This window comes from Schistocerca gregaria, chromosome 6 (genome assembly GCF_023897955.1).
Source record: "Schistocerca gregaria isolate iqSchGreg1 chromosome 6, iqSchGreg1.2, whole genome shotgun sequence".
Taxonomy (NCBI): Eukaryota; Metazoa; Arthropoda; class Insecta; order Orthoptera; family Acrididae; genus Schistocerca; species Schistocerca gregaria.
The window spans coordinates 48,004,928-48,028,523 of NC_064925.1; the positions used below are offsets into that span (position 1 = coordinate 48,004,928).

Consider the following 23,596-nt stretch of genomic DNA (forward strand, 5'->3'; position numbering starts at 1 on the left):
CTGCCCTGGCCGCTGACGTAAAATTCAGGCAGTGTCTTTTCCTCGCCGTGTTATCGCTGTCCAACACGTGTGTGTAGTTTTGACAGCTTATATATACTTGGTTGTGGGCGGCTATACCTTTTATGTTTTGGCACTGGAGTTCCTTTTGTACTGGCCGGGTGGAAAGCAAGTCGTCTTGTGTGGAAAGCAAGTCGTCGGTGGGTCCGTTGACTGTCTCTTGGTTGGGTTGCCGGCGGATCGGGTATAGTTGGGCCGACTACCTGTCTCCCCTTAGCGAACGTTAATATTTCAAGTGCAGACCGACCCACGGAAACTTCTGAGCGCCGCTGGCTGCGCTGCCTTTTCTTATTGGTGTTTAATTGTGCATTTTAACGGCTCATAGCCGATGGTTTGAATTTGAATGCTTTTAGTTGGGTTTTAAATAATGGGCCTTCAGCCGTTTTAAAATTAAAACTTCCTTACTTGTCAAGTCTTATATTGTTTGGGCCTTAGCGTCATTTGAAATATTATTTAAGGATAAAACCTTGCACCACCTGCCTTTTGAAAATTTATTGTAGTTGTGTTTTAAATTATGGGCCTTCAGTCGTTTTAAAAGTGAAAGAGGCTGTGCTCTTAAGCCATAAGGTTGTGTGACATACTCAGTCGATAGTTAAGCTCGGAAATTTCTCTGTAATGTTTGGGTAAGTAAATAAAGTTATGTGTGTTCTAGTGCAACTGACAGCCGCTCATTTTGGCCCTCTTCCACAATTCCAACTACTTGTTCTGTCCTGTGGATTTAAACAGGCGGTTTCACCGACTTTGGCACGGATAACAGCGGCGAGGCATCGTGACACGGAAGCAATGTGGCCTTGGAAGGTCGTTGGAGGAGGAGGGTACACAAGTTGTCTAATTCCCGTAAAATCCGGGCTGGGGACTGTGGAGGTCTGACGCCAGGTTCAGTCACATTCCACAGGTGTACAATCGGGTTCAAATTTGGCGAGCTGAGTCGCCAGCACATCAGCTGGTTCTCGCCGCTGTCTTCCTCGAACCACTATCACACTCGCGGTCTTGTGACATGACGCATTATCTTGTTGAAAAATGCCACTGCCGTCGCATAAAATTACCGTCATGTAGGGGTGTACGTGGCCAGCAACCAGTCTACGATACTCCTTGGCCGTCACGGTGCCTTGCACGAGCTCCACTGGACCCGTGGATCCCCAAGTGATTGGCCCGTGGAGAATAACGCAGCCGCTCTCTCACACGATGAAGATGGTGTCGGGATTAATGAGACCATGGAATTGCGCTCTTCCACTGTGCCAAAATTCAGTGCCAACGGTCACGCGCGCATATCCAAGTGATTCCCGAAATGCATCTTTCCATTATCCACCGCAACCCTGAGTTTTTGAATGGTTTTCACATTAAAAGTCGTGTCTCACTGTCGAAAGCCAAAACTGGAAGTACAAACTCATTACAAAATTTTCTGTTCGGGCGCATCGGAAACTTAGCATTGAAAATGATATTTAGTTTACGAAAAGCGCTGTAGACCAGTTTCACTCTTCTATTTATTTTTTGAGGTAAGGTATTTTTGGCATAACTTGACAGAAGGAAGGGATAGGTTGGCAGGAAACCATCTGAGGAAACAAGAATTTTCGTAACGAGAAGCTGTGTGCCAAATAACTGTAAATGAATATCAAGGTTTGAGTACAATATGTCAAGTGTGTGCAATGGCAGTACTCACCCAGAAGATTTGAATGGATGTGAGTTGCAGTAGTTATCTGGAGATGGAGAGGCTTCCACAGGACAGAGTATCGTGGACAGCTGTGGCAAACGAGTCTTCAGACTAAAAACCACGAGGACATTTCTTTTCCTGTCCGTCCTGTTGTTCTCTTAATCAGCATTAAATACACAAAAGTCTTCACCCGTTTTTTTTGGCATATTTGTTAATTTGTATGCTGATGTTTTACGTGCGCTGATTATATGAAGGGCTTCCAATAAGGAATGCAACACACTTTTTGCCGACCAATTTCGGTTGCAAAAATGCGAGACTTGTGGGACATCGTGAAATATTCCGGCTTCAGTGCCCGTAGTTTCATGAAGTTCCGCTAGGTGGTGGCGCTCTACGTTGCCTTCAAAATGGAGTCTGTAACGGATGTGCCACCTAATAGAGAGATGTCATTGATTTTCTTTTTTGGTGGAAAATCAGAGCACTGCAGATATTCATGCCGTTTGCAGAACGTCTACGCAGACCTAGCACTGAACAAAAGCACGGTGAGTGGTTGGACGAGGCGTACGTCATCATAGCAAACAAGGTCATGCAAACTCGTCCGATCTCCCACGCGCTGGCCGGCCGCACACAGCTGTGGCTCCTGCAGTGCTGGAACGTGCGGACACTCTCATTCGAGGCGATCGACAGATCACAATCAAACGCCTAGCTGCGCAACTGGACGTCCCTGTTGGGACTGCTGACACACTCGTCCACCAGTTGGGGCACTCAAAGGTTTGTAATTCCTCGTCTACACTACAGCCCGGCTCTCGCACCTTCCTCCGACTTTCATCTGTTTGGTCCAATGAAGGATGCATTCCGCGGGAAACCGTACGCGGATGACGAGGAGGTCATTGATCTAGCAAGACGTTGGTTCCCACGTCGACCAGTAGGGTGGTATCGTGCGGGCATTCTGGGAGCCAGTAAGGCGGCGTAAGGTCTTCGCACTGAACGAAGATTATGTTGATCAATAGGATTTTGTGATCATAAGAGTGGAGAATAATATGGTGCTCTGGAAACCTAACCAACTGCTTTCAGAAGAGAAATGTCTCACATTACTTACTGAACAACCCTCGTACATTAACGGCGGCTTTTCATAGAAATTCTAAACTACCTTTATTATCATACTTCCTGGCAAATTAAAACTGTGCTGGACCAAAACTGGAAACGGAGATCTTTGTCTTTCGCGAGCAAGTTCTCTACCGAATGATCCATCCATCGCAGTCGTGACACGTTCTCGAATAGTTCACTTGATATATTGCTCGTCCGCGAACAGCAAAGTTCCCAATATCGAGTCCCGGTCCGGCACATACTTTTAATCCGTCACTAAGTTTCATATTAGCAGAGTAAAAATTCATCCTTGCTCTATTACGTTCTTCAACTGGTGTATGAAGTCTATCTCCAAGAGGTGTAAACTGTACAATATTATGGGAAAAACCTATGTTCCATTAGCACGTGTTCCTTATACTTTTTCTCATTCAAGCGATCTGATTGCTTGTATAAGGCTCCAGAAGTTGGTTTTTGTGATACAGAACTTCTTTGCCTGACAGCTCTTTCAACTCAGAATATTTCATTATTTGTGGAAGTTTAATGGAAGCTGTAGCATTTATGTTGATATTCTTTAGTACATTAACGTAGACGGAATCATCGCCTGAGCAGGTTAGTAGAATTTTCGTTGAAATTTAGTCCATTATTTGGTTTTGCTGTCACTCCAGTGGCTCTTTTATCTGCTGTTGAGAAAGTCAGTTGTCACGAGATGATGGCCTAAGAATCCTGTAAGTAGTTAGTGGTTAACTAAAAGCAGTCGCTGGGCAACGAGGCAAATGTAAATATTTAAACTTGTTTTTAGGATCCGATGAAAGACGCATTTATGAAAAACGCCAAAAGGTGATGAAAACTTTATTATACTGTAATTGGTTTCGACAGTTTGTGATATCTTGCAGTCCGCAGCTCGTGGTCGTGCGGTAGCGTTCTCACTTCCCGCGCCCGGATTCCGGGGTTCGATTCCCGGCAGGGATTTTCTCCGCCTCGTGATGACTGGGTGTTGTGTGAAGTCCTTAGGTTAGTTAGGTTTAAGTAGTTCTAAGTTCTAGGGGACTAATGACCATAGATGTTAAGTCCCATATACCCCCGCCGGCGAAACATTGCACTTGACAGTTCGCTTTTTGTCTAGTTAGGTTGGCTATACTGTAATAGCGATGTTGCAACAGCAGCCTCTATATACACAGCAGACGATACAGTTTTCCGTCCCGTCTCGTAAATGCAAGCGATTGAGCAATTACAATGTATATAAAAACTCGTTTTTAGTTTACTACAATGACAGGAAGTAAACAACCGTATAATATTGCATGTTAAAGCATAAAAATGCGCACCCTTTCGATAACGGAGCAAAGAAATACAAAAAAACAAGCATCTGACGACTGGTACTTTAAAATCAATAATGTACGTAGTTTACAAAATAAATAATAACCGAGATTGCAATAAATAACCAATATCAGAATTTTTTCACTCACCAATTTACAGCGATAATGGCGCAATTGCATCCAGCTCGCCATCGTCACTGTTGTCCGATTCATCGCTAAAACCGTCTTCAACGTCGTCATCGGCAAGACAAATCATTAATTGTTCATGGCCACTGATAATACCTTCTATTGTCTGTGCTGCTCGTATAAGCTTCTCGACGTGCTCTACTTTTTTTCTCCATGAGGCTGCATCCACAGTCACAAGAGATTCACGCAACAGCTTTTCCACCTCTGTTATTGTAAAGGACTTGTTGTTGTTCCTTACATACATTTTTACGTCACTCCATACTAACTCAATAGGGTTGAAATGGCAGTGATATGGTGGCAGCCTTATTACAGTATGACCCTGCTCCAAGGCAATTTCGTCTACTACGTATGTAGGTGTCGTAGGCTTATTTTCTTTAACAAGAGAATATAACAGAACCTTTGTCATACCCATATCCGCTGCAATATTTCGAGCCTGTAACCACTGCACCATAACTTCTTTCCGATCGTTTGTAGTTGGGGCTTTGTTCTGTATCACCGAATGATATGGAGCATTGTCCATTACAATTGTTGTAGGGACAGGAAATTGTTTTAAAAGGTTCCTGAACCACTCAACAAATCGTGTGTGATCCATATCTTCATGGTAATCACCAGTCTTTTTTTATGTAAAAACTAAAAGTGCGTCAGGGACAAAACCACTGGAGGAGCATGCATGGACCACAATTAATCTAGCTCCTCTTCCCGTCGGCTGATGGCCGCTACTGCTGGGTGTGTTATCCGTCCAACATTTACTGACAGCTTCCCCGGCATTAACCCACGTTTCGTCTAGCCAAATTATGGAATGAATGTCTCTGCCCACAATTTTGTGCAAGAAAATGCTACGAGCGGTAACAATATGTGCCCTCTCTAACAGTACTTTGCGTCCGTCTAGCGTTTTGTAACGGAAACCCATATTTTTTAGCACAATTTTTAGTGATGTTTTACCACTCCTGAAGAGTTCACTTTCTTTTAAAGAGATTAATAACTTAGCTACAGTCGGATACTCTTTTCTGCTGTAGTAAGCACAAACATGCCTACGAACTGCATCAGTCTGGAAAGAATCTAGATCTGTGATAGGACTACGCCGCTTTTTCTTCTTTCCCGGTGTTGATAAAAATGTATTATTTGATCCAGACAGCTCGGAATCATTACGGCTCACTTCAGTATCTTCCAAGTTTTGTAGTAATACTCCCTTACTTACTACCGTTCTTGCACTAATACCAAGAGTTTTCGACGTACGTTCCACCACTTTGTCGGCAGGAATTGATGGCTGTCCATGAATGCTTACGTAGTTTTTCTCCTGCTCGTAAAACTCACGAGTTTTGCGTAGCAACTCCAGTGCCTGGCTGTTTAGCGGCACCCGTCGACGCAAAGGATTGTCACTAGGTGAACGAAGTCTTTTCGGTGGCATTTTCCAAGTAAATAAACTCACAACGTAACAAAAGTCACAACGATATAGCACTCAGTACAACGAAAACACGCGGTAAACAACACACAACTCACGTTGTATACACATTTACTAAACAAAGCCGGCAACGCGGGAACTTTGACGTCACAGCACGTGAGTAACAGCAGTGCTCACTGCACTGTGATTGGCTGGGGCCCCACGCTGAACGCCTAGCGCCTATCGTTCTTCACTTGTGACTCTGTTACGCTGCCAACTTCATACGCAAACGTCAAGTGCAATGTTTCAGTGGCCCGGGTATAGTGCTCAGAGCCATTTGATATCTTGCAGACTTCACACCTGAAAATGGTGTATTCAATATGCCCTGTATTCTCAAATACACTGTAAGATGAAAAAAATGACGCACCGTGGTGGAGTAATACGAATTGGTCACAAATTGATAGTCATACAGATATCGATGGAAAATGCAAAACTGTAATATTTGGCGGCTGATAGATGAATAAAGGACATAGACTCTTTGCGAATTTCATTCTGTGTACTAACTTGGACAGTAATTGTATCTCTTAGACAGGCGCGTGAAGAATATTCTGAAAAGTCGTCATTTAAGAGAGTACGAGCAGTTGGGCTCAAAGAAGCCCGTTGGAGTAATCGGCGAATCGCACCACATTTGAATAGGAGCAATGCCACTATTCGACGCTGTTGGCAGGAATGGGTGAAACATGTCCAAACACAGTGTCAAGAAGGAAGCAGTCGTGGTAGAGAGATCCGGCCCTCAGCTGGAGAGATCCGGCGTGCAGCCGGTGCTCCAGTGACAGCAGGGACCACTAACAGGCGGCTCACAGGAACAGCGCTGAGCTCACGGCGCCCCTTACGCCGACTGCCATTGACCTCTCTACACGAACAAGCACGCTTGCCGTGGCGTCGGGCGCTGTCAGCCAAGAAGCTCATTGACTGGAGCAGAATTGTCTTTAGTAAGCAGTCCCGCTTCGAATTGAGCCCCTATGATCATGTATGACGTGTCTAGAAATGCGCCGCTCAGCGGCGGAGACGACTGTCGTCCGCCTTTGGACCGACGGCCAGGAGTAGGGTGCCATTTATTTCCATAGCAGGACCCCCTTTGGTTGTCAACCGCGGTATCCTTGCAGTACAGCGGTACATCGACGCTATTCGACGGCCCGTTTTGTTGTCCTTCATGGCAAGCCATTATGGGCTCATATTTCAGCAAGATAACGGCCGCCTGCACACGAAGAGATTATCTACTGCCTGTCTCCTTGCTTGCCAAACCCTACCTTGAGCGGAAAGATTTCCGGATCTCTCCCCATTTGAGAAAGTTCTGAGACTATGGGCGTGATCCAACCAGCTCGGAATTTTGACGATCTAGAGCCAACTGGACAGAATTTGGCACGAAATCCATCAAGAGGGCGTCCAACATCTCTTCGAGTTCGAGTCGCGGTCGGGCACACAGTTTTAATCTGCCAGGAATTTTCATATCAGTGCCCACTCCTCTGCAGAGTGAAAATCTCATTCTGGATCTCTTAATTAATGCACAACCGAATAACTGATGGCATAAGGGCCAGAGGTGGGCCGACGTTTTACTCATTTGCTCAGTTTGCAGTATCAGAAAAACTGTGTGATTTATTCAAGAGAGAGAGCTTCACAATCATTTGTTTGTGTACATCACATCTACCTATTTCCGTGCAATTCTGGTAATTCCTTCGTGTTCCGTCATTTTTCTCAGAGTGTATGTTACGTAACAAATTTCGCAATAATACGCCATTGATGTACACCACTTTAAGTCCACTAGCTCACTCCAGTAGTAGCAACGGTTGTCGTGTGTTGTAATTTAAATAAGAAAATTGCCAGTTCAGCAGAAACCGGTAATAATAGTGTAGTAAAAACGTGATGTAGATAGTTTTGTTCGTAAAATGGAATGATCGTATGGATGTATTGGTCGAAAGACCACATCTGGGCAGTTAGGCCTCCTAGTGCAAGTTTTTCTGTTTGATGCTACTTCGGCAAATTGCATGTCGATGATGAGATGAAAATGACGAACAGAAACAACTAGTCCACAAGGGCAGAAAATTTCTGACCCGGTCGGACATCGAACCCGGGACCCGAGGACCTAGCGGCAGCAACGATTAACATTAGACCACAGCATTCTGTGACAGGACATAATAATGATTTTGTTTTATTACTTTATGGTGCGCAGACTGTCTTTCTGTTTCATTCCAGTACTTCGGTGTAACGACTCAGAGGTGCAGCTGCCTCTATTCCCTGTAGCCCGCCCCTTGTCGGACTCCGATGTATGTGTGTGCTTGCAGGTATACAAAGACGGTTGTGGTATCTAGTCTGATCGCCCAGAAGTACAATCCAGAGCTGGAGTGGGTTCCAGTCACGCCCGACTCGCGCATTGCGGAGCTCAGCGACCAGCTGCGACACTTAAAGCAGGTAATGTAAGGCATTGCGCACCGCAATAGGTAATGTGCAGATTACGCCACAGAAAACTCTAAAAGAAGAAACAGACCTGACAGCCTCAATAAAATTCTTCTGAGTTTGAAACTGCACTGCCAACTACAAAATTCAAACGCTTCGGCGACTATTGCAAGACGCCTTCCTCAGGTTGTATTGCTAACTGCGACGTATACGTACAGCAGACTTCACACCATCCACAGTACGATGGACATCAGAATGGTATTTCATTACAGTTGCTGAAGTTGTGGACATTGGAGGACGTGAAATTCTATTTCCTTTCCTTTTTTGCACATTAAAATGCCTTGCAACAAAACATATCCATAAATGGTGTACGGGCTTTTTTTCTGTAAAACTGAAGCATGATGACTTAGTATGAAATCTACGAGTTGGTGAAAGGTATAATGCGGAAACGCTGTATCAAATATACACTGAAGCGCCAAAGAAGCTGCTACAGGCATGCGGATCGAATACAGAGATATGTAAACAGGCAGAATACTGCGCTGTGGTCGGCAACGCCTGTATAAGACAAGTGTCTGGCGCAGTTGTTAGATCGGTTACTGCTGCAATAGTGGCAGGTTATCAAGATTTAACTGAGTTTGAACGTGGTGTCATAGTTGGTGCCCGAGCGATGGGAGACAGCATCTCTGAGGCAGCGTTGAAGTGGGGAATTTCAACTCCGACAATTTAAAGGGTTTACCGTGAATATCAGGAATCCGGTAAAATATCAGATCTCCGACATTGCTGCAGCCGGAAAAAAATCCTGCAAGAACGGGACCAACGACGACTGAACAGAATCATACAACGTAACAGAAATGCAACACTTCCACAAATTGCTGCACATTTAAGTGCTGGGTCATCAACAGTTATCAGAGAGCGTACCATACAACGAAACATTTTCGATATGGGCTTTCCGAACCGAAGGCACAGTCGTGTCCCTTCGTGACTGCACGATCTGAATGATCCCTGGACGTCGGCCCTGGTTGTACTGTGCAACTTCCCTTTTATGGGTGCTATGAATGTTTGCCCTGACCCTACGACAGCTATCCTTGATTATTTAAGGACTAATATCATTGGGCAATAAATCATGTATGGACCAGATATTTGATAAAAGGGGAATTAATGGGGTAGGCAAACATGAGAGAAGGATAGGTAACTCTGTGCGCCTCATGTGTGGCGGTATTAAAGGCTATATTCAGCCATGGTAAGGGAAGATTCCATTTAGTTTGAGCCCGAGAATGGAAAACAATCAGAGAAGACTTCAGTTTACGAGTAAGACGCCTCAAGAATGAATGATGGGTAAGAAAGTGTCGTGGTGATGTGTTTAACCCGTGATCGGAAACAGAAGTTCCGAAACTCCCTTGCGCATCGTCGCTATCTTTCAGAAGACCGAAGCAAGAGGAAATCTTAGTCAAAGCCTAATACTTTGCCTTGCAGTAATACCGCTATTCGGAAGCAACCAGCTGAACTGAATAAACCCATCAGCCACCACAGATATACAGGATGAAAAGTATTTAAACCGACAAACTCTCGAAGGTTGTAGGGGACATCAAAACAAATATTTTTCCCTAATGTCATTTTTTCCTATGAGGAATATTTAAACCGGCAGAGGCGGCAAATTAACTAAACCAACAAACTTTTTTTTTTTTTTGTAATCCAGAGACAACACATTAACACAACTCAATTTCAGTTACAGTAGATGTTCAAAAATGCCTCCATTGATACGTAAACAAAGTTTACACCGTCGGATCATGTTCTGTCTGACACGGGCAAAAACCCCAGGAGGATCCTGAATTGTTCCTACTGGTGCTACTATCCGGGCAACCAAGTCCTCTTCTGATGCAACACGAGTTGCGTAAACAAGGTTGCACATCTCTCCCCACACAAAAAAGTCCAGAGGGGACATACCTGGGGATCGAGCAGGCCATGGTACAGGACCACCTCTGCCAATCCACGTTCCTGGGAACCGTCGGTCCAGGAATCGACGCACACGACGTCTGAAGTGTCCGTCATGTTGGAACAACTTGCGTTGTATTGTAGGGAGCGGAACGTCTTCCAGCAATTCTGGCAATGCTCTGGAGAGAAAATTGTAATAGTGCCTTCCATTTAATGGCCTAGGTAGCAGATATGGCCAATTAAACGGTCCCCAACAACACCGACCCATACATTTACGAATAACCGCACATGATGAGCGCTAGTAACTGTGGCATGCGGGTTATCCTCACTCCATACATGAGAATTGTGCATCTTGAAGACTCCATCGCGCCCGAGCGTTTCTTCATCGGTAAACAACACAGAGGATGGAAATGTAGGATGCATTTCACACTGTTCCAGGTGCCACTGCGAAAACTGTGCTCTGGGTGGATAATCAACTGGTTCCAGGTTGTGGGTACGCTGTAAGTGAAATGGACGTAACAATTGCTCTCGAAGGAGTGTTCTTAAATTCGTCTGATTCGCCCCCATGTTACGTGCAATTGCACTCTTGCTGATTGAAGGATCCCTCTCCACATGCTGGAAGACGGCTTCCTCAAATTGTTGCGTTCTTACCGTGCAACGGCGTCCCTGTCCAGGTAATCTGCTAAATGCTGCTGTGTACCAACGTCTGCGTGAGACCGGGTAAAAGGTCGTATGATGCGGGATACAGCGATTAGGATACTGTTGTTGATAAACCCGCTGTGCAGCCCGTCCGTTGTGGTGCGCTACGTAGAACGCACCAACCGCATCAGTGTACTCATTCCACGGTCTACCGCTCCATTAGTAAACAAAGACAGTGCACTGCTAACTGGTGGACAACAGTTGCTTACAACTGAAGAGCGTAATACGCCCTCTAACAACTGAAGATTCTAATACGGTGTCTAAAAACTGAAGAGCGTAATACGGCCTCTACCAGTTTAAATAATCCTCATAGGAAAAAATGATATTAGGGAAAAATATTTATTTTGATGTCTCCTACAGCCTCCCAGACTTTTTCGGTTTAAATACTTTTCACCCTGCTGCCCATCTGGGATCTGCGGGACAGACATAATCAATAAAACGACGCTGCTTGGGAACCTCTGAGTGGACTGAAGCAACTCCATATGCCCATCGGAACTCGGCTTAGCCACCTTGCATTCCCGACACTAACCCTTTGTCGAATATCACGATACAGAGTCGGCAAAGTTAGGGACTCACAGATCTTGTGGCTGGTTTTATATACCCCAGATGGCACCCCACAACAGAATTTTGATAATATTTGAAAACATCCGGAACGAAAGCCGCAGGCAGACATTTTAAGATCATAATCCCAGGGACCGCGACGGCAGAGGATGTCCTTCTCTAGTTCATACTCAGGTACTTGATGACCCACTCTCAATTGCTCCCTACTTGGGATCCTGTTCTTGTTGCGCAGAGTCAGCAAACAATACTGGAATCGTGGAAAGCACTGAATTAAGAAGACCTACCACCTCCTACACTTCGCACATTCTGCACAAGGTATCCACTACAACGTTATCGCACCTCCTAAAGTGGCACACGTTGAAATGGAAGCCAACCTCGCATTACGCCCAGTTTTATGCAGACGAGCCAGAACCCAACTAAGGGCCTTGTGAATTCCCGGTGCCGGCTGGTTCTAGTGCCGTGTGGTTCTAGGCGTTTCAATCTGGAACCGCGCAACCGCTACGGTCGCAGGTTCGAATCCTGCCTCGGGCATTGATGTGTGTGATGTCTTTAGGTTAGTTAGGTTTAAGTAGCTCTAAGTTCTAGGGGACTGAAGACCTCAGATGTTAAGTTCCATAGTGCTCAGAGCCATCTGAACCTTTTTTTTTTTTTGAATTCCCGGTGTTCAAGGTAGTACGCGAAGAGGACAGTCAGAGCTTCCAACTGATAAGCAGAGTATCTCTTCTCAGCTGGAGACGGGCACATACAGATACAGGCTTGGAGCTCTGCTCTCCACGTTGCTCCTGATGGAACACGGCGTCAAACCCTGAGTTAGAAGCGTCGGTCTGGACCACGAAGGGTTGGCTGAAGTCAGGAACCGCGAGACCATGGTAATTACTCAAAACGATCTTGAGAAAATCAAACACAGCCTGCTCTCCCTTCTTTCGCGACAGATTTAACAAAGAAAACTTCAGAAGAAATTTTCGGAAGAAGTCAGACATTTCAATGACACAGGCTACCGCTTTCTTAGTCTTAAGAGGGCAGAAACTAAATGCTCTGGTCCTAGACTGAACAATCCTGACCCCCTCAGCCGAGACTAAATGACCGAGAAAAGATACCTCACTACGAGCTAAGGTAACATTAGACGGTTTAACAGGGCCACTTGCCAAAGACGCTCCAAATCACGTCGCAAGTGCTCCGAATGCTCGGAGAAGGTGGCACTGTAAATGACAGCATCCTCCTTGAAGTTATACAAACGCTGGAACTTCAGATCTCCGATCATAGAATCGAGTAACCTTAGAAAGAACTGCCGCTCGGTAGAAAGGCCGAAGGGCACTTGCTTAAATTCATGTCAGTTCCAGCTAGTGCAAAAGGCAGTGGCCGACTTGAATTATTCGGCAAAGGGGAGCTGGTAATGTGCTTGGTTAAAATCGAAAACGGAAAAATAGTGGTCCATGGAAAACCATGGGAAACAACCGTCTAGACAGAGTGGGACAGACGCCAAGATTAGTTTACTATTAATGATGCGATAGTCCAAAATGGGTCAGCCCCCCCCCCCCCCCCCCCAATTATTATTAGGCACCAAAAATTGTCGATGATGCATACCGCGAGGTGGACGGCCTTATAACCCCCTCAAAAAGCATTTTATATACCAACTCAGAAATACCTGCATCCTACACTATGTGATCATAATTATCCGAACACCCCCAAAAACATACGTTTTACATATTAGGTACATTGTACTGCCACCTACTGCCCGGTACTTCATATCAGCGACCTCAGTAGTCATTAGACATTGTGAGAGAGCCGAATAGAGCTCTCCGCGGAACTCAGGGATTTCGAACGTGGTCAGGTGATTGGGTGTCACTTGTGTCATACGTTTGTACGCGACATTTACACACTCCTCAACATTCCTAGGTCCACTTTTTCCGATGTGATAGTGAAGTGGAAACGTGAAGGGACACACACGGCACCAAAGCTTACAGGCCGACTTCGTCTGTTGACTGACAGAGACCACCGACAATTGAAGAGGGTCGTAATGTGTAATAGGCAGACATCTGCCAAGCTAATCACGCAGGAATTTCGAACTGCATTAGGATCCACTGCAAGTACTACGTATAACAGTTAGGCGGGAGGTAAAACTAGGAGATCATGGTCGAGCGGCTGCTCGTAAGCCACACATCATTCCGGTATATGCCGCTTGCTGTAAAGAGCGTAAACACTAAGCGTTTAAACAGGGGAAAAACGTTGTGTGGAGTGACGAATCGCGGTACACAATCTGGCGATTCGATGGTAGGGTGTGGGTATGGCGAATGCACGGTGAACATCATCTGCCAGCGTGTGTAGTGCCAACAGTAAAATTCGGAGGCGGTGGTGTTATGGTGTGGTCGTGTTCTTATGGAGAGGGCTTGCCCCCTTGTTGTTTTGCGTGGCACTACCACAGCACAGGCCTACACTGATGTTTTAAACACCTTCTTGCTTCCCATTGTTGAAGAGCAATTCGGGAATGGCGATTGCATCTTTCAACACGGTAAAGCACCTTTTCATAATGCACGGCCTGTGGCGGAGTGGTTACACGACAGTAACATCCCTGTAATGGACTGGCCTGACCTGAATCCTATAGAACACCTTCGGGATGTTTCGGAACTCCGACTTCATGCCATGCCTCACCGACCGACAACGATACCTCTTCTCAGTGCAACACTCCGTGAAGAATGGGCTACCATTCCCCAAGAAATCTTCCAGCACCTGATTGAAAGTATGCCTGCGAGAGTATCAGTAAGGCTAAGGGTGGGCCAACACAATACTGAATTCCAGCATTACCGATGGAGGGCGCCACGAACTTGTAAGTCATTTTCGGCCAGGTGTCCGGATACTTTTGATCACATAGTGTAAGGTGGAGACAGTTGTGAAGGTGACTGCCTGACTGGAAGACGGTCGGAATGCAAAACCCCATATTCAGTACGACGTCACGCCCGGTTCATCCTACGGTCGCAGGTTCGAATCCTGCCTCAGGCATGGATGTGTGTGATGTCCTTAGGTTAGTTAGGTTTAAATAGGACTGATGACCTGAGATGTTAAGTCCCATAGTGCTCAGAGCCATTTGAACCATTTTGAACCCGGTTCATCTGTCAATACTTCCGAGATCCATCAACATTTGAATGAGAACCTGTCTGATCACGAGGTAAGTGTGGAACTTCGAACGCTGCGGCAGTAACGCTGGTATTACAAAGACCTGCCCTCCTAGAATGGAGTCAAGTGAAATTTCACCTCAAGATGAAATCCAAAATAAAATTTCCCATGGGCATAATCGAAAACCAATCTCACTTTGTTTACGAAATCATACCTGAAGTGGTCGGTGCTTAAACCCTCCGCCACCGACACCTTTATGGACCAAGAAAATTCACGGAAGTGACAAGAAATGCACATGGATCCTACCAAAGGAACAGCTTGACCATTAACAGTTCTACAAGTTCTAGCTAAAGGCTTTACATTGAGGAAAATAGGAATGATCCATTATCGGGAGTACCAGCGACTCATTAAGGGAAGACTGCTGCCGGAATCCAGTAGCGCACAGGGCAGCTCATGACTGATGTACACGCACACAAACGGGAGAGGATTGTAGGACACCGTTTTTATGACTTCAGCTGGCGAAACGCCTTTTCCTTTGACCTCACACTGACGAGCAAACGTTCTCCCAAGGTAGATGTTACCGCTGTGGTTGGCGAGAGCAATCTTGCTAGCGGAAACGGCACCCGAGGTGTGATTGGCCTAAGACTGAGATAAAGCCTCCTCACAGCCTCTCCTTTGATCAGCTTGTTTAACCCCTTCGCAAGAGTGATTAAACTATCCAAGTCACGATAGGTAGTCAGTCTCTCCACAAACAAGACCTTGGAACGGTATTCTGGTTTAGTCTCTTGCTAAATGACGGCAACGATATCATGCTCAGCTAGCTACATATCACAGGCCAAGTTAATTTGTTCTCATAAGGTAACGGTAAACCACGGAAATTTAACCAATTCCTGTTGGGTATGGACAGCAAGGTATTCTATCCCTTGCAACACATTCAAGAGTAGATTAGGTAATTTAGCAAAACTGGACTGCGGGTTCTCTATATCAGTTCTTCTGGGCTCCGGAGAAATTTTTCATTTTCGGTAACCACCAGATTTTCCAATTCACCAAGCCGCTGATCACTCTTCCACTCTTAGCCATTCAGAATATCATGCAAATTTAGGCCCTATCCCTATTAGGTAGCTGGTCAACCTTAGCTTTGAACTGCGAATGGGTGATTACCGAAGCGAGGTGTTCAACTCTAAGCAACCTGTGCATAATTTGCGCCTGCATGCAGTGGAACTGAACGCCTAATGGGGCACTAAATCGAAAACTATAATGTCTGCTCTATCTCTAACAGGAAAGTGACGCGGTGCTGCATTGCCACGCTCTCCTGACAAACACGCTGTGTCATCAGCTGCACCGAAGTCCCTACAGCTGAGCGAAGACGCGCCGGGTGCTCTGCGAGATATCCATCGTCTGCCAATCCTTGGATTTTATTCTCGTATCTCAACTGGTCATTGCGAAGACAGTTCACTCTTACCCTGACTCGATGTTCCATAACAGATGAATACACCTGAATCCCAAAGCGAAAAACCAGCAGATTGTTTCTGGAAGTTGGACTGAATTATACTGATCATATCACAACCACGCTGCGCTGTGCTACCAGAATGGTACACTGGTACACATAGCTGATGCAAGGTTGCCTGATGGTGAAAGGACTGGGCAAATTAAGGATTCGTGTCACTCCTCGGGGAAAATAGTGTTACCAATTAGGTCAACAGGACCTTGACACACTGACACAAAACTATCGAATTGGTAAAAAAAATTGAAGATTAATTACTGATAATCGGTCAACAGTGTCATCAAATACTTCAGAGAGATGAAATAACAACAACAAAAAATGTTGCGTTAATTCAAATACTTGCTCTCAACTCTCCAAAAGTCATACATAGGAATATGAAGTGAGAAAGTTTAAATTGACAACAAATGTTATTATCCAAAGATGTACAAATTTTGTGCGGCAAAGGTTAGAGCAAATTTCAATAAGAGAAGCATGATAATATTTCACTAATGGAAGTTACGTAACAATTTCTTCACAGGTTCTAAGGAAGTTTTCAAAGCGGGCAGGCCACAAACATGTTTAGAATGCGTGTAATTAAAATACATAAAATAATTCAGGTTTCCCTAAAAAGAAGTTCATTAAAACGAAAACAAAGCTGTTCTATATGAAACCACCACACTCGGGCATTGTGGTCCAGCCAGACGGACCAAAGTTACAAAGGGCAGGCCCGATATGCTGCTCACCACACTCTTTTTTTTTCCAGCCAGCCAGTGGGAAGACGCCCCAAGGCACAGAAACACAATGATATCCTGATGAACAGAGAAGTAGTTTTTTAATGAAAGCCACGCAGAGTGGCCGCGCGGTTTGAGGCGCCATGTCACAGATTTCGCGGCCCCTTCGGCCGGAGGTTCTGTCCTCCCTCGGGCCTTTGTGTGAGTGTTGTTATTAGTACAAGTTAGTTTAAGTTCGTTTCAGTAGTATGTAAGACTAAGGCCTATGACCTCAGCAGATTGGTCCCTTAGGACTTCACACGTTTGAATATTTTAAGTAAAAACTGATTACACACTGGCAGCGTAGGCAAAATAGTTGTGAAAAGTCGACAAAAGGTAAGGTAACTGGCAACGCGCTCCTCAGATCGCCTGGCTAGACGCAGCAACAAGAAACGACAATAACAACTAATACTACTACTACAAGAGGTTGAACCTAGTCTCATAAAGAAGCAGCAGAACTCAAACACGCGTAGGAAGCAAACCAGTCACAATTATCACACTCACAGCGGGAAACAAAATCAGTTTTTACGTATGCTGCGTGGTCCCGGCACCGAAGCAACGGACTAGAAGTAGCCCACCCAGCATACAATGTGGAAAAATTTGGAGATGCCCGAACATGTGTGGATCACAACGATGCATCGCTCGTCTCCAGAACTGGTCGGCCAAAGGAATATTGTGTACACTCCCGTTTCCGGTGCACTTCCCTGAGTCCGGAAGATGCTCAGCCAGACTAACTTGGAACTCACAGGGCGGGGCGGCAGAACACACAGCCACGTTGCCTCGCCGACCCGTGCTGTGTTCCTGACCCCCGCTTCCGAAATCCGCCTCGACGGCATTCGCGGCAAACGCTCCGCCACCCCTTCACACCAAAGAGTTTGTTTCAGGAGGCTTGGCGTGAGTTAACTATCGCGCAATTGTTCACTCTTCTTTTACACTCCTAACTCTGCCAAGGACATAGACGCATTTTTGTGCTATGGTAGGAACATTTTTCATTCTGTTAATACTGTTTCTTGTAGTTCCAAGAACTTAATCACGAATATGTGATTACATGTTTTCCCAGATATGTTTATCCGTTGTCATGACATTAAAACTTACAAATTTAATTTTTGAAATACTGTGAAATGTCTTGGGAGTCAACTGAAAATGGCTTTTCAGTAATGTTGTACAACAAGAAATATGTTTGTGCAGGCACACTGAGGGCATGCATAGTTTAAACGATCTTATGTGCTCAGTTTTATGAAGTGGCGTCAAATCAAGTATCATACAGAGAAAATAAAACTTCTGGAAGTTAATTGTACACAGAAAATTTGAGTGTTTGAATCTTTCGAACATAATTTTCGATTGACAGCTAACTAAACACTATGACATTCTTACTAGAGGGCTTAATTCCCAGCAAAATTGTTCTTAGAGTACGTACCTGAGAAATGTGAAGGTTTGGATCCTGCAGCTTTAATATGCCATAAAGTTGTTCGACAAGCATTCAGATAAAACCGTCATGAAGCACTGAATTAGTTGTGGCCATTTTCCGCACCCATTGCGTATGTAATACACATTTTACAAATTCAAACTCTTTTTTTGTCCATGCAATATAATATTTTCCAGATGAGTTTCCCCTATTAGATCCAACTTCACTGAATTTTTTTAGTTGCTTGTCGGTTCTGTCAAAATCTGCATTCCTCTCACTGGATCATAGTTTAGAGAACGCTTCTCCACTTCACTTAAGAAAATTCAGGATGTATTCCAGTAGAGTTAATTCTCTCTTCTTGATTCCAAACTTTCTTTTTCGTTAACTAAATTTTGTGGAAGAATTTCAAATTTATAGTGCAAAAACTGAAACAGGCATTATACTCGGTTGCACCGCAGCAGTACCCTAGGAATTCTGCTTTTCACAGAGTAAACCTCCGACGATGGTCACAAAGTTACAGTCCACAGGGCATTGTAGAAAACGGGAGTCGGAAATATGGGGTCCGTGTATTCACACGGACCTCATATTTCCGACTCCCGTTTGCGACTTGCCGATGCCATCAATTACAAATAAAATGGTGACAGAACCTTGTGGTTAGATCTTCAAACAATGAAAATATGTTGCTAGTTGCACAAATCACAATTCATGTCACACAAAGTCGCAGTCGTCTTATGGTTCTGTTGTACACATGAACCCCTTGGCGCACACAGACGGGTAGACAAAAAAATTGCAACAAAACCATTCGCTTTGGTAGACCTGCGATCGGCACTTGTTACAGAATGCAGCGTGAAGGCTGTAGCCTGTACTGTCCACTTGCCCCGTTTCGTGGCTGATGTCTTCCCCCGTACATCAACTGTCCATGGTACAAGGCCAGAACAACTCGCAGTATCTTCAGAAATATAGTGGTAAATTCCAGTTGATGTGACGGTGCACGCATATCCTGCATGTCAACTCTACTTAATACATCTGGTATATCATCTAGTGCCACAAAAGAGTTCATAACCTTGCACATAGTCTACAGGTCGTGGTTCATTTGGGGGTGATCGGCTGAAAGCCTCCACTTCTAACCATTTCTTGACGGATTGCGTGGCGAACTGCCACTGTTCTCCAAAATGCGTATCATAATGTTGTTATGTAGGTAATCATAATGTTCTGACCGGTAAGTGCAGTCGATAACCTCGAAAATAAATATATGTGAGTGATAAATGATGTGAACTGGGAGAGCGGGCAGGGGTCACACGTTACTTTTTCCGTGAGATCCCATGCAACTACGTGCCCAGACTTTGTGGTTGTGGATTTTTGTGATCTCTCCAATTTGCTTACGGTGAATGATGGGGTGGTTACTTTCATGACACAATGGCTATTTCCCGTCATTGGTTAATGGATGAAGCTAAGGAAATTTATTAAATGTATAGTAAAAGCCATACGATAATGAAGATACTGTGCTTGACAATTGCTAAAAAGCGACTGACACTTGCCGAGAAACAATTGCCAGTTGCTACGGAACAACCAACAATTCCTACAGAATATCCCACTAACAGAACTAAAAGGAAATGTAGAGGTCAGGACGTGTTAATTGCAGCGAAGCCTGTATACGAACGCTCTCTGTGCACTCGACGCTTCGTGCAGTACGGCGTTTGATGAAAGTGGTTGTGGTACCGATTAGTGCGACACTGAATTTGGTACAGCAACAGGAACAAATCTGCAAGACATCATGTGAGTGCTTACGATCGTGGACGAGCAGGCGGACGCTTCGAAGCCGGTCCAAGTGTCACTGCTGTGGCCACAGTAATGCGTCACAAACAACTCTGTAGGACGAACATCCTCAACTGAGCATTATACCAGAGGTTGACAATACCGCCACAGTTTTAAGGTTCTTTTATTATTATAAATATTCATTTGCTGCCAGTTACTATGATATATATCTTCGATATGCTGGTGTACTATGCGCGTGTTAGGCGGCTATGGTGTTATGCCCATCTTCAGGTGTGTCCACTCGGAGTCACTGAAAATATCGCTAAAGTTGTAAGGTTCTTTTATTTAGGGTACGATCGGTTTCGGGCTCTTATATGCCCATCTTCAGGTGTCGTAACTTGTTTCTATCTCTGGAATAATACGTTTTTTTCAAAAGTGCCACCTCGACATTTAAAAAAGTCAGTGACGGTGGAAACGCTATGCGAAAGTATACCGACCGTTGTGGACGGATGCACTGCAAGAAGGCCGATACGTAGCCCTAGTGACGAAAAGGGACAAACATTTAGGCACATGGCTGCAGACCTTGGAAGCGCTACTAGGACTGATGTCTGTGCCACAACGATTTAGTGCTTCGTTGCGATTAAATCAGGCTGGTTTGTATGCTAGATGCCTGTTAAGTGCATCCGACTTCAATCACGCCATCGTCGAGAAGGAACGATTTGGGAGAGAGAGAGCACGTTAATTGGGGTCATCAACGGTGGTTCAGAGTGATGTTCTCCGACGAAACTGTGGCAAGTGATTGTGGCCACCAGTCAGTGTGGAGAGAGAGGGGGACAGGTTGCACATCGCAGAATGCCTTTGCGACAGGTACCGTTACACAATAGTGGTACTGCCAGGAGATTATTCTGGATCATCTCTATCCATTTAGGGGTGCGATAGGTCCCGACTTTCTGTTTATGGACAATAATGCTAGTCCACGTAGGACCGCAGACATGTCGGACACATGGAAAGTGAAGATATTGATCGTATAGAATGGCCTGGGTACTCCATGGACCTAAATCCTATAGAGGATGTTGAGAAATACCTCTGCCAAGAGCATCCCAGTCGAACACCCCTCCTCGAACTGCTCAAGAACTGAGAACCGCTTTGAGAGAAGAGCGGGACAATATCGCCCAAGGGCTCCTCAACAGTTCGGTAGCCAGCGTGAGTAACAGGTTCAAAATGTGCCTTAATGCCCGAGTAGAGTCCGATATCAAACTTTATGTTGGGAGTCTGACCTGTGTCAAACATGAAAGTTATTTTTGTCTGTTATCCTCTTTCCCATGTGGTAAAATCTCTACCATTTTTCGTTTTAAATATGCAACTCGTCCTCTATTTCTTACGTAGCGTGTTTCATGTATTGATTATTCTGTCCAACAATGTCTCCTTTCCGTAGGAACTGTCAAGAAGTGTACTCTGTAGGTATGATGAGTTGTTATAGGTGAATGGGACGGTGTGGGTGCTGTAGTTGTCAACGCTGTGGTACGGATCACTGTACTGAGTGCACTTGGATATGAATCAGTGTTGGGTGTGTATTGTAGTATGGATGAAAATGAGTGAAACAGTATTGTGATACAGTTACCAAGCCTTTTCACTTTGAGCAGCATCGATACTGACGTCCACATTAGGTGTACATATCACCGCCAACAGCTGTCGAAAGTCTTACCTAACACCACCATCACCACCCTCCACTCATCCCCAACTTGTCTGTTCACAAGACAATACCTATAATCTCTACTCGACTTCGGTATCACCCCTGAAAGATTTCTGCGCTTAGAGTTTTGTAGTCTTAACTAAAAGTTTGTTCCAAATACAACGAAACGTTTAAGTTCCATGATCACATTTTAGGCACTAGAAGTTGGAATTAATCAGTCAGAACATATGTGAAGGCACTGCTTTCACTCAGTACTGTTTTTTAAACTAAATACTGCCAGACGATATTTTGCAGCTACTGCAATTTCTCTCTTTTTCGTTCTGTTTGCAGGGTTCTTCACCATCAGAAACAGATCATCATGAAACTACCGGGCGTTCGTTTTAACCTCAGATAGCTCAATATCTCGTGAACGACGCATCATACAAGCAATATGTTGTAGTGTATGTGTGTCTCTACCACTACTGGCTACTTCCCAAGCACCTCTCCTGCGTGGGGGGAGGGGGGGCCGATCAGTTTCTATTTTCCAACGGGAACTCCCATCTTTACTGCATATTCGGATCCTACGCCAAAAAATACGTACTGTTTACTCAAACCATTGTTTTCCATTCGGGATAGATTGCGCTGTAATTGATAAATACAAAGTGTGACTGTCGTTGCAATTAAGAACTGACGCATCAGATTCCACAAATCATTTACTACCTAAATGTAAACATTTGTGTTCTAACAATTAATATTTATGCTATGCATTTACTTTAATTTTGGGAAATTTGATTGATGGTGCCATATTGTTAGCCGTTTCAATATCTGGATAGCTTTTCACTATCGCTTCATGGACATATTATCTTATTACAATGGTCGTGGTTTGTATTTCACCTTTCTTCTTCTTCTGTAGTGGTCAATCCAAGGATTGGTTTGCAACAGCTACAATGGCAGCTTGTCTCCATTCTGTGCGTCTTTCAGCTTTTCTCTTCGTCTCTTCATACGTGTTACATCCCACATCTTTCACGATTTGATCCACGTACCTGAGTCGTGGTCGTCCTCTTGGTCTTTTTCCCTCCAAATATCCCTCTATGTTTGTGTTCAGGAGCCCTTTATGTCTTAATAGATGGCCTGTAAATTGCACTCCTCTTTTTACAATGAATCTCCAGAGGCTTCTCTTCTCACCTGCTCTTTCCAGAACCACTTGTCGATACACGTTATTTTGAGAATGCGTCTATAGCACCACATTTCAAAAGAATTTAGCTTCTCGTCTTCCTCTGTCCCGAGAGTCCATGTTTCACACCCATAGCATGCCACACTCCACAGATATGATTTCAAAAATCTTTTCCTGATTTCAAGGCTCATGCTCTTGGATGTTAATTTGTTTTTTTTCTGGTTAAAAGCAGCCCTTGCTTGGGCTATTCTACTTCTCACTTCTGCCTTGCTCCTTCCATCCCTGGAAATATTACTGCCCAGATAAGTAAATTTATCAACTTGTTCAAGCAGTTCATTGCCTACATGAACTTGGACTTTCACTTGATCGTCTTTGTCGCATGCCATTACTTTTGTTTTTGCTTTATTAATTCTCATATTGTATTCTTCACCAATAACTTTATCCATTCTATTCAGTAGGATTACAAGATCTTCTTCACTTTCAGCCAGGACAGCTATATCATCGGCATAGCGTTTCATATCTATTCGTTGGCCATGATTACTACACCTGTCTGTGAATTTTCCCTTACTTTTTTCAGCGCCTCTTGAATGTATTTCACCTGCCGGCGCGAAATTAACGGTGGTTGGGTGGAAAGACATATCGAAGTCAGCCACTGCGGTAACGTTGTTCGACAATGGCCACCGAAATAAAGCATTCCTATTCTTTGCGGACTCACCACAGTCAATCCTTTAGAGAACAAAAAGCTACGTTACCGGTCAATTAGTTTATTTGTCAGAAATCTCGATGTCTATATCTAGTATTTTACTGTACAATCACAATTGCAACTCTGTGTTCTAACAGTTGATACTAATGTTGAAACGTTACTTGAAAGGTTTACATTTACCTTGTAAATGGTATGTAGAATCAAAT

At 44.5% G+C, this 23,596-nt stretch overlaps 1 protein-coding gene across 1 annotated transcript in view; it reads left to right on the forward strand.

The window, feature by feature from the left end:
- Nucleotides 1–23,596, forward strand: part of LOC126278461 (glypican-5-like) — a 69,947-nt gene that overhangs the window by 21,169 nt on the left and 25,182 nt on the right. Inside the window, exon 4 of the mRNA XM_049978597.1 lies at nt 8,014–8,140. Coding sequence (XP_049834554.1) covers nt 8,014–8,140 — 127 coding nt within the window. The remainder of the gene's footprint in view (nt 1–8,013; nt 8,141–23,596) is intronic.